The sequence below is a fragment of the Hemicordylus capensis genome, chromosome 1 (assembly GCF_027244095.1).
Source record: "Hemicordylus capensis ecotype Gifberg chromosome 1, rHemCap1.1.pri, whole genome shotgun sequence".
NCBI classification, from domain to species: Eukaryota; Metazoa; Chordata; class Lepidosauria; order Squamata; family Cordylidae; genus Hemicordylus; species Hemicordylus capensis.
In genome coordinates this window covers 58,435,890-58,448,000 of record NC_069657.1, presented here as the reverse complement: position 1 = coordinate 58,448,000, position 12,111 = coordinate 58,435,890, and the positions used below count along the sequence as shown (strand labels likewise).

At 42.1% G+C, this 12,111-nt stretch overlaps 1 protein-coding gene and 1 long non-coding RNA gene across 9 annotated transcripts in view; one reads left to right on the top strand and one right to left on the bottom strand.

Moving 5' to 3' along the window:
- LOC128339238 (uncharacterized) overlaps positions 1-10,222 on the bottom strand; it is a 48,148-nt gene extending 37,926 nt beyond the window's left edge. The window contains exon 1 of the long non-coding RNA XR_008312920.1: positions 9,987-10,222. This is a non-coding gene — a long non-coding RNA (uncharacterized LOC128339238). The remainder of the gene's footprint in view (positions 1-9,986) is intronic.
- Positions 1-12,111, top strand: part of G2E3 (G2/M-phase specific E3 ubiquitin protein ligase) — a 108,093-nt gene that overhangs the window by 89,300 nt on the left and 6,682 nt on the right. For 6 of the 8 annotated variants that reach the window (XM_053282812.1, XM_053282809.1, XM_053282811.1 and 3 more), the window contains 6 exons: positions 945-1,072; positions 1,160-1,292; positions 1,888-2,019; positions 5,245-5,555; positions 8,497-8,678; positions 8,940-9,112. In XM_053282812.1, the coding sequence (XP_053138787.1) occupies positions 945-1,072; positions 1,160-1,292; positions 1,888-2,019; positions 5,245-5,555; positions 8,497-8,678; positions 8,940-9,112 (1,059 nt within the window). The remainder of the gene's footprint in view (positions 1-944; positions 1,073-1,159; positions 1,293-1,887; positions 2,020-5,244; positions 5,556-8,496; positions 8,679-8,939; positions 9,113-12,111) is intronic. The other 2 variants (XM_053282815.1, XM_053282816.1) reach the window with 2 other exon arrangements.

The following is a 12,111-nucleotide window of genomic DNA, read 5'->3' as shown; positions in this document are numbered from 1 at the left end:
ATGGGTGACCCTTAATGTCAACAACTTGGTGGACCTTTTTCTGTTTGTAATAAGACGAAGATGGGGTATAGAGTACTTGTTGCTAAAAACGGTGGAGATTAGAGTCACTAGCTTCAAGAAAACTATTTTGCAGCATAAATGATGCCAATTTTGAAAATTTCATGTCGAATTCCAGAACTCGGGCAAGCATGTATCTATCTATCCATATGTTCTGATCAATGCCCTAGGTCATGTTCCAAATCCCCCTGCAGTCAGGTTTGGCAGTTGGATATTCAAGACAGTCTTTTCAGTCATGGTACCATAGCTGCGGTAGGCCTTCCCTAGGGAAGCTCATCTCACTACTTGCCTGCCTTGATGGAGTGGTGAAAACATTACTTTTCCAGGAAGTTTTGAGGAATAATGTAGATTGTTTATCAGTAGGACTGTTATGTGTTCACTACTGTGGATTTTTCTGGTTGTATTTGGATCTTTCCTTTATTTGTTTAATACTTTTAATGTGCATTTGTAGTTATCCCTTTTGGATATTCTTTGCAATAAAGGCCAAGTAGCAGTGGTCCCTCTAATTTTTTTTTTCATCTCTGTGTGGAATGAGTTTTGTTCTGGGCGGCAGTATCAAGGCAGTATGCGCACACCTGCATTCAGAATGGGGCCTTCCTGATTCAACCTGAGTGGGATCTAAAAATGAACTGAGCAGACATCCAAAAACTTGTGAGCATGCACACAACTTAGAGGGAACCGTGCTGGGTAGAAAAAGCATATTGCTAATCTTCCACCCCACCTTACATTTTAGCACGTCAAAATATAGCAACTGAGTGGTTCCATTCACTACTACTTGTAAAATACATTAATGTCAGATGGAGATTGTACAGCTAACTCACAAACTAAGCTTATTTTATTTTTAGGTTCAACTATCTTGATTTTAAAATACCCTTTCTATCTTTTAGCGAATGGGAAATAAAGCGCTGTCAGTATTGTGGTTCCAGTGGAACTCATTTGGCATGTTCCTCACTAACAACGTGGGAACAAAATTGGGAATGTATAGAATGTAGAACCATCCTTGCCAAGTCAAATGGTATGAAACTACTATCTATAATATATGGACTAATTGAAACTTTGTAAAGGTTTGCTAGAAAAATAACATGGGAATTTCATTGTACAGGTAGCTGCCAGAAATGGCGAAAGCGCTCTTTGCCCATGTCAGAAAAAACAGACATTGGAGATGGTTTGTTGGAAGATCCATCACCCAAATGCCCTAGACAGTCTCCTGGATCACATCTTGGCTTCCTAGTCAGGCATGTAATTTTCTTCATCTAGCAATTGACTGGGGAGATATTGGCAATTTATAGATAGAGTCTTAAAAATTTAAATGCAGTGAAACTTTAATTGAAGGTCCATGTGGACTCTGCATGTGCTTTAGAGTCTCCTTCTTCCTGAAGCATCCCCTCATGGCATCTAATAAGCTACTCACAAAACTCAAAAGCTTCAGAAGCAGCCTGTGACACTGTGTTGGGGAGTGGGGGACACACCTTGGGACACATCTAAAGAGTCTCTTTGAATCATGGCCTAAGAAAATAACAAGCATAAGATACCAACAAATATATCTGTATGTAATATGTTTAAGGTTCTGTTGGAAGTTTGATTTGAGTGGTGCTTAGTACTATTTAAATTTATAGTTCTAACTACAGTGATTTATTAATATTCAATAGATCTTTTTTTTAAATCTAGAAGTAGTTTCTCGTGCCTAAATGACTCATTGGTATAAGTCCCTTTATTAGCTTTAAACTTTGGCCATTGTGTTGAAAATAGGAACATTTGGGTTAGAATCGGACTGTTTTTGAGAACTGTTGTGTGCAGTTCAAGAACAAAAGCTTTTTCCACCCCCTTCAGGTCCCCAAAGATGATATGCCATAATGACTTCACTCAGTGTTCACAACTGGATCTTCCCTCTTCGAACAACAGACTGATATCCCCATGCCCCTTGATCAGTCCTTCAGTGAGGAACCTGTCACTAAGAAGAATGTATGTAAATATAAAGCAGTCAGGCAGTCTTTATATTTTATGATGGAGTCTTAAAAGGGGGTGAAAGTGGCTTGGATTCAAAGACCTGCTTGTGTTAGCCCATTGGGATTTTTGTCTTTGAACAGCCCTGACCTCTATGTCCTATATCAGGGATTCTCAAACTTGGGTCCTCAGGTGTTATTGGACTTCAACTCCCATAATCCCCAGCCTCAGTGGCCTTTGGTTGGGGATTATGGAAGTCCAGTAACACCTGAGGACCCAAGTTTGAGAATCACTGTCCTATATAAATCATAAACTGCTTTTGAGTCCTTCCTCATTCCCCTCCCCCACTCTAAGTGGGCCATTAGACTGTGACATCCCATAGGCGGTTCATCTTGTCCCCTCTGTTGTTTAACATCAAAGCATTTGTGAAGTCGCTCTGAAGTTGGCTAACATCAGTACACAGATAAGGTGCTGCTTTTTCTCACCTTTCCACCTCAGTCCAAGGAGGTTGTGAAGGGCACTGGCCCCGAGGCCAGCAATGTGGTTATTGTGAGCAAACGAAATTTAAATCTGGACAAGGCAGAAATGCTCTTGACCAGGAGAATGTCTGACACAGTGAGAGTATAAGCCTGTTTGGGACAAGGCTGCACTGCCCTTGAATGATTAAGGGAAGTTTGGGAGTGTTTTTGGACCCTTGAATGCTCAGCTGACAGCTGTGGCCAGGAGTGCATTCACAAGCTGGTTTTTGAACTATGTTTCTGGAAAGGGTGGACCTGACTGCAGTCACACATGCTTTAGTTACAGTAATCCAGTCTAGATATAGCATGCTGTTCTGAATTGCATTTTGAAATCCCAGCCATTATGAAGTGCTGCTGCAAAGATTTCTGACTAGTGCTGGTGTTTTGAAACATGTTACTTGTACGTTATGTCAACTGCACTGCTTAGCAGCCAGTTCTTAAGCACAATTCAAAGTGCTGATTAGCACTCTTTATAATGACTGCTACCAAAAAGACTCCTATGGACATCTGCCTGTCCACTGACATATATTTTAAAAGATAAAATCTGCATTTTCGGGAGAGTTGGGGTCTTGCATCAATCAAAACAATAACAAAATTAAAGCTGACAATAAAAGCCTTATGCTGCAAAACCAAAAGCAGAGCACACAGAGAATAGCAGATATTATTCATAAACAGGCTCTTTGCTTCTAAAGCCTTGTAAAAATCCAGGTCTTCATTTGGCATCTAAAGGCAAGGAGGGCCTTGTACATGTTTTCCATGGACGGAGTTCCACAGTGTGCAGGCTGTTGCCAAAAATGTACATTCTTACTCAGAAATTTCCATCTGTGATGGGATGTGGCAAAGGGCCTCTCTAGTAAATCTTATGGAGGAAGCAATTACATGTGGAGAAAGGCATTCCTTAATGTATCTAGAACCAAAGCTGTTTAGAGCTTTAAAGTAATCATCCCATCTAGAAAAATATTGGTAATCAGTGCAGCTGCTTCAATATTCATCTAATATGCTGATGACATTCAACTCCAGTGAGAACCCTTGTAGCAGCATTCTGTGTTATTTGAAGTTTCTGAATGGACTTCAAGGACATTTCCACATAAAGTGCATTAAGTAATCTAAATAAGAAGTTACAAGGGCATGTATAACCATAATCAGGTCTGTCATGAAACAGGCACAGCTGGTAGACTAGCCTAAGCTTTGCAAAGCTCCCCAAGCCACAACTAACACTTGAGAATCCAAGAGTAAAGCCGGTTGAAGAGCACTCCCAAATTATGCGCCTGGTCTTTTAAGGGAAGTGCAACCCTGTCCAGTGTTGGTAGGCTTCCTGCTGAGGAGAATGTGCTGTCCAGATTTAACTCCAGCTTGTTGACCCTCATCTGGTCCATTGTCAGTTCCAGAAATTTATTAAATATATTTATGGCCTCTGTGATGATGATATTTATATATACATTTGAGTGTCACCTGCATGTTGGTGACACCCAACTCTCCCAGTGATTTCTGTATGTTAAATGGCATGAGAGGCAGAACCCTGTGGGACACTGTAAACAAAGGCCACAGCAGGAGAGTTCTCAGCACTACCTTCTGGAAGCTGTTCCCTAGGAAGGACTGGAGGCCTTCAAGGCACTCAAGGTCATTCACATGACCTTTTGCTGGACCGGGGAGGGCGGGCAAAGGGAAAGCAGGATAGCACCTGCCTCCCCACCCCCGACGATCCAGCAGTGATCACAGCTGTGTGGCTTGTGTACCCACATGACTGGTGCTGCCCAAGCCTGGGCATGGCTGCATATGTGAACAGCCTCACTGTCTACTAGCCCTATCCTGGCAAGGTGGTCCAGAAAGGTACCATTGTTGACAGTATCAAAATTCACTGACAGAACCAACAGGGACACACTCCTGTCTAGTTCCTGCTGTTTGTAATCTGCTAGAGTAACCAAGACCGATTTGCTCCCAAAATTGGTTGGAAACTAGATTGAAATGAGTCTGGATAGTTGGTATCAACCAGGTGTCTCTGAAACTGGGTTGCCAATACAGGTTTGAGCACTTTACCCAAAAATTGTAATAGAGAGTGCTGGTAATTATCCAAAATAGAGAGGTCAAGGAAAGGCTTCTTCAATAGAGAGTTGACAGCTGCCATTTTTGAGCAGAATGGAGTCCTGCTTAATGGGACTCCTGAGGAGTTCTGCAGTATAAAGAAAAGCTGTATTGGACAGCTTTCTGCGGTCACAATGATGGCAAAGTGACTTCTTGCTGTAATGGCTGCCATAGAGTAGGCCCATAGTTGGACTCCAGCTTGTGTTCAGTTGGATTTGGCTTGATTTGTCTCTACCATCATTCTAGATGTCTCACTATTTTTTATTGTATTTATTTAATACAGTACATTTTTGAAACACTCACTTTCAAAGTCTCTAGGAGGTTTACAGCATAAAACAAACCAAGAATTCAACAGTTAAAACATATAAAAACCAGTTTAAAATATCCATAAAAACATCAATTAGCAGCTCTATGGCAAACCATGAAGCCTTACTGAATTATTTTATTCTGTAGCTTCATACATAATACTGAAAGTTTCTCTGAATTATCAGTGTAAAATTTCATTGAGCCAAACGGCTGCATTTCCAATTTTGATTTATTATAACATCTGAATATCCATGGCAGATACCTATACAGTTTCAGAATTCTTGCTGCTTATAATTGGATGCTACGCTAATCAAAGCATTAACTTTATGTTGTATAGGCAACTTGGAATGCAAAAAAGAGAAGTTTCCAATATACTGAGGGAACTAAGATCACAGATTAATACCAAACCTACAAGACTGAATATCAATAGACAAAACATCTGGGATAGTGCCTTAAAAGCATTTCAGAAGCGGAACTTCAATCCTGCCAATACTATTGAAGTAAACTACGTAAACTGCAAGAGTAAAATAGAACTGGATATCTGTCATTCATCAAAGGAAGACTTCTTTCTATTACTGATGCTTCACCTTCAGAACTCGTCACTCTTTGAAGGTAGTTCTTCAAAGAACTTGTCTTTTGATTCTCAAGGTAAACCTAAACTGTAAATATTTGAAATATATGATGTGGGGTAACTTTGTTACAGAGTTTCTTCTTTTTTCTAAGATGTTTGGGACAGAGGTCATGAGTTGTTCCATTTTATCCTCACAGCAGCCTAATGGGATAGGTTAGACTGAAAGGTAGTGACTTGCTGAAGATCACCACATGAATTGTGTTGCTGAACAAGAATTTGAACCCAGATTATTCCAATGTGTGTTGCTATCAGCTATACTTACCTTTTTTAAGCAGCTGCTATTTGTATATACTGTTTGTGCATACAGTGTTTACTGCTATAGGAAAATTGAACACTTCAGTCTCCGTAGAGTTTTTACATCTTTATGCAGTACCCTTCCCTTCTCTCTCACCAGAAGGTCTGGGATAAGTGGGAACCTGTGGTAGCTTCCTTTCAGAAGACAAAGCGGCAGTGCAAACCACGGCTGTTTCGGCCACCATGGCGTCACCAGTATGCAAGTTGTATTGTCTCCTAGAATTTGAGCTAGAACTTATAGGCTGTGGCGGGTAAAGGTATAGGAGGCTCTTGTTCCGTGTTGGAACGCATCACCCAGCGATCCTTCACCTATTTCTGCACGTGAGCAGTATTTCTGACATTTTTTGTTGGCAGCAGTTGCAAATAAGTCCACTGCTGGACATCCCCACATGCTGAAGACCTTTTAGAGACAAGAGTCCTTGATCTCCCACTCGTGGCATTGGTCGTAATGCAATGTTCGACTGAGATTGTTGGCTAATACGTTGTCCACACCCCTTATGTGTATGGCTGTTGGATATATTGCATGAACAATGCACTATTCCTATATCTGTATGCTCAGGATGCACAACAAGCCAGACACTGTGCCCCCCCCTTTTGTCGTGTTTCGGAGCAAGGTGCTATGGGTTCTGGCCTGGCTCCCAAGTTAAATATCCATTAAATCAGTGGTTCTTATCCTGGGGTGCATGCACCCCCTGGGGGTGCAAGATTCCCTTTCTGGGGAAGCGATACATGGCAGGCACGTAAGTACAACTACTTTGTTTAATCAAACTTTTATATTTCTTAACATTTTAAAAGATTATCTGACACAATTTAGTTTGAAAGCATAAAAGATTTTATGAAATAACACAAAGTCTGGCACAGAACTCTTACCACCAGCAAAACACAACAAACAATGAAAACATAGTCGTGAGATTCACAATGAGGTTGTTCATTGGCTCAGGGCTGTTCAGACCACTTTCGTAATGAAATTATCTCGCTACAAAATACAGTGTACTGCCACGTTGCGAGGCATTTTTGATGCATGTGCAGATGATGAAGTGGCAGCGCTGCAGCTTTGTTTGATAGAGTGTCAATTGCACAGTAACAGTCAGAAATTATCTGCTTTTAGTCAGAAACTCTTAATGATTAAATGAAAGTATGTATTCGCTAACTGGGCAAAGAGGCACCTTTTACCGTGGTGATTCTCTTTATTTAGCAGGGGGAGAGTAACTGGCCCTATCCACCCCCAGCACAGTACTTCCAGTGATTGTTGCTGGTGTCTATCTTATGTTTCTTTTTGGATTGTGAGCCCTTTGGGGGACAAGGATCCATCTTATTTGCTTGTTATTTCTTTGTGTAAACCACCCTGAGCCATTTTGGAAGGGCGGTATAGAAACTGAATTATTATTATTATTATTATTATTATTATCATCATATAGCTTGCCACCTTTTGAACATCAAATATTAATATTATTTGAGTTATGTTCGGCAACATTAACAGAAATCCTGATCTTGCCAAACAATTGTGACTTTGTTTGCAGTGCAGGCTTCTCTTGTTGCTTTATGAGGTTCAAAAATATCTGTTAAAGCAATTGGCAGTGCGGGTGGCAGCTCCAAATGCAGTGGGGGAAGACATTCTGAGTTGTGTTTATTGGTTCAGTCCAGGCAGTAAACACCTTTGTTGATAGGGGGAGCAGCCTAGCCTCCATTTTAGTGATTAGCACTAAAATTTAGTGAGGAGCCTAGCCTCCATTTTAGTGATTAGCACTAAAATTTAGTGAGCAACCTAGCCTCCATTTTAGTGATTAGCCTTTGCAGCAGGCCCAGTGAGAGCAGGGCTATAGCAAGTGGGAGTGGGTGTTATCCTTTTGAGAAACTTCATAGGTGCCCCCAGATGGGAACAGGAGCTGATGAGAGCTGCTTCAGCCTGAAGGCAGGGGGTGGGGCGTATGTGGCTTGTGAACAATGCTCTTCCTCCAGGCTGTTGGACAATGAAGGGATTTTTGAGAAATTTTTAGCTGCTGTTTGTTTGTTTATTCATTCATTCATTCATTCATTCAATTTCTATACCGCCCTTCCAAAAATGGCTCAGATGCTGTTCTAGATATACTTTTATTTGCTTCTGTGTATTTGCTTTAATCCTAGTTGTTTAAAAACCTGTTTTGATGATTTAATTCTTTGTATACTGCTTGGGGTCAATAAGATGAAAGTCAGCCTGAACATGCAAAAAGTAAATAAAATTTTTAAAAAGTGAGTTTGTGTTATGAATTGAAGAACTGCATCAGTTCTCTGCACTTCTTTCAAAACTTGTATTGCCAAAACGGTGTAAACCCACAACTGGAATTTGCTAATAAAATATGTGGTGATGCCTGCTGGCTTAGATGGCTGTAAAACAGACAAATTCCTGGAAGATAGGCCCATTGGTGGCTATTTGCCACAAAAGCTAAATAGAGTCTCCTATGTTCACAGGTCCAGTTTGAGACTCAATACCAGATGTTGGAGACGAACAAGAGTGAGCAGACAGGTGCCTTTATGCCCTGCTTGCAACCTTCCCAGTAGCAGCTTGCTGGCCACTGTCAGAAGCGGAATACTAGATTAGATGGACCTTGTAGTCTGTTCAATCAAGTTTTATTCAAGCTGTGCTTGCCAACTTCAGTAGTTGATTTACATGATTTGTACTTACAGCTCTTAAAGATAATCTCTACTATGAAGCTGGAAGAATGATTGCAGTTTCTCTGGTTCATGGAGGCCCATCCCCCAGCTTCTTCTCCAGAACCTTGTTTAATTGCCTTGTTTATGGCACAGAGAATGTGAAAGCAACTATGGAAGATATTGCTGATCTGGATGTTTTGCAGATAATTAAACAGGTAAACTTTTTTACACCTGTGTAACAACTGTAGGTACGTGTCTTAGGACAAGTAGTAGCATCTAATTTTTAACATCTTTAAATTGGGTATGGAAAGTGTGTATTTCCCATCAGAGATGTGCTGATGACAATGTATCAGCCTGATGGTTAGCCAAAGCTGAACAGCCACAAGATGTGCAATGATTAGGAGGTTTCATTTATCATTTTGAAATGCATGGTTTGTTTATTTAACAAATAAGCCAATTTTTATTTTCTACCCTAGATAGAATCTGCAGAAACTCTGAGCAGTTTGGAATCAGCAGTGAGTGATTGTTCTGACTATCTCACCACCGTTGGATGTTTAAAACTTGTAACAGCTCTCTGTGATAAGGATATGTTGGTGAATGAGATACTGAATTACCATGTCATCAGGAGAACACTTTTGACTTTTGAAAGGTTTGCTTTATGTATTTAAAGTATTTGTATCCAGCCAGGGGCGTAGCAAGGTTGGAATGGGCCCAGAGACGAGATTTTAAAATGCCCCCCCCCCACTCAAAGTCCAGGGCCTCCGCACACCCCGGCCCCCAAGGATTTAAGTCTGATATTCCAAAATAAGTATGCTGCCTGGAAATACATTTCACTGAATACACACACGCAAACGTCATAATATATAGTGATATACATTGAGTACTATACATCTGTTTTACTTTTAATGCCTAGAACACACTAGAAAGATGAATGATTAAAATGGCCCCCTCGCTGCAGATTAGCAAAGGAGACTTTCAACCATGCAGGGTGAGCCTATGTTTGTTTTCTCAGAATTCTGAACAAATTCAGTCAAGTTTGATTCCAGGAGGTTTTTCACAGGAGGCTTTTAAAGCCCTTTAACACACATCTCCTCTGGAATAGAGGTGCTGCATTCACATGTTGGCGAGATTTACCCTGAAGTCCCTGCAAGTTATTGGGGAGCAGTTCACACACAAGAAAAATAAAATAAAATAAAAGCACAAGACATGCTTCACAGTTCTCACTCAGACCTTCTGGGTTGCAAAACAACTTGAACATAAGTGCATTTATAAATGAATGAATGAATAAAATAAATATAATACTGTTTCTTCCAGAAGTTTTTGTAATTTTTTGCCATGAAACAAGCCACTTATAGGACTTTTTAGATAGTTTTTTTTAAGCCAGCAAATTTTCCAAGCTGTTTAAAAATAAATATTCAGAGACTTCTCAGTCCCTCCCCCCCATATCAAAGCCCTATGGCAAGCAGATGCCTATATGGGGGGGGGGGAAGGAAGGTAACCACAAAAAGGAGTTCACACTCTACCTGGCAGCAAGGGGTCTTCTGCTGCAGAGAACAGTGGTGGCCACTCTGGCTGCCTCCTCCTTCCTGGCTGGCTTGGGCCCTACTGGAGTTCAGGCTTCACAGAGGCCTACACGAGGCCTCCGTGGAAGCCCCGCCCACCTGCCGATCAGCTGAGAGGCGGGAGAAAAGGAGCTCTTTGCAGCTTGTCTGCTGCCTCGATTGCCAGCCAGGAGAACGAGCTGGAGAGACGGCGAACAGGGTAAGTGGCTGAGGGGCCTTGGGACTGGGCAGGGGGCAATGGGGAGTCACATGAGGTGCCTCTGGGGGGCCCCTCCAGGCAGTGGGGCCCCCAGACAACTGTCTCCCCTTGCCCGATCATTGTTACGCGCCTGTATCCAGCCTCTCCAGTGCCTCAGAGTGGCTCACAAAGATAATAAAAAATATAAAATTAATAAAATTCCATTTAAAACAAAGCCCAATTAAAAACCTGTTTGAAACGGAGAAAGAATAAAAGCTAAAATGCCTCTGACAAGATGGGTCTTTTTAAGTTTACTTGTTTAAACCCTAAGGGAGGAGGCATAGGGAATCCCATCTGGGAGGGCATTCCAGTGTCAAGTAGGGATGTGCACGGAACCACGGAGGTGTGGTCCGGCACTGAGGGGAGTGTGGCTTTAAGGGCGGGGGGGTAGTACTTACCCCCCTGCTGCTCTTCCCCCTCCGGCGCTGGACTTTGCTAAAACGTTTTTGGAGTGGCAGAGTTCCTCCCTGCCCCCGTCGTTGTCTCCCGAGAATACAAGCAGTAGAAGCTGGTGCCACACATGCACCCGTTGCGGCACGCAGCAGCAACGGGCGTGCCATGACAGGCGCATGCATGGCGCCAGCTTCTACTGCTTGTTTTCTCGGGAGACGACGGGGGGCAGGGGCGGCAGGGAGGAACTCTGCCACCCCAAAAACATTTTAGCAAAGTCCAGCGCCAGAGGGGGAAGAGCAGCAGGGGGGTAAGTACTACCCCCCCCGCCCTTAAAGCCAAACTACTCCCCCGCCCGCCGGACCGGCCGAATTCCAGACTGATCCTGACCGGTCCATGCACACCCCTGGTGCCAAGGGGCCACAACTGAAAAGACCCTGTCTCTAGTCCCCACCAGAGGACCAGATCTCAGTCAGTGGTGGGGCTATAAGCAGAGCCTGAGATATAGACTGGAGGACTCTGCACCTTCATATGGGCCAAATGCAGTCTGGAAGATACCTGTCAGAGCACCTGTAGAACCCAACTTGTTATATCATTTTCAGTTTATAGACTAGAATAATGTCACCACTTTACATGGTGGCTGTCTATCTTCTGCATATGTAACTTTTCAAATTATATGCTCTGTTCCTTTTTATGAAGAATAATTGTTCTAGTGATTTATTCTTTTATGAAGAATAATTGTTCTAGTGATTTGTGCCAAACTGCTTTCCCCTCGAAAGTATTACTACCAAAGGCATGAAGGTTTGGATTCCAAGAACTGTTTGCGTGGCAGTGCTTTCTCACTCCCTCCTCCGAGCTGCACCCTAACCCTTAAAGTCACGTCTGACTGTCAGGAGATCTACCAGAATGGTGTGGAGGGCTGCAGTAGGAGGAGAATCGGCAGAAACCCTAGGCCACCTTTCATGAGCAAAAGGGTCTTGTCTGATCACATGGGGCAGTGTGAAACAAACATGCCACTAACTATACAAAAAGGCTTAGGCAATAGGTGAATCTGTTTTGAATTACTGAGCTCAATGTGTGCTTAAATATAGCTTTGACTGTGAAACGTGTTGACAGTCAAGGGTCCGATCAAGGGAGGAGACTCTGTGGCTTTATTTCACTATGAGAAGCTTCCAGCAGCATTTAGTAGTTCTGAGAAACCATTAATTAAGAAGAGCAGGAGCTAGTATCAGCTCTAGAAAGAATGTTCTTGCTAGCTCCTGTAGCTCATAAAAACACAGGGATATGAAAGAAAAATGAATTTTCATCATTTCAGCAAAATTCAGGACAAGGCAGTGAATTCTTGCGTTTTGAAATTTAAACTAGTATTTATAATACAAAGAAGAGAGAAATCAACCTGACAGCATCTGAGAGGGAAAGTGTCTTATTTCTCATTCTTTTAAAATATATATATAATAA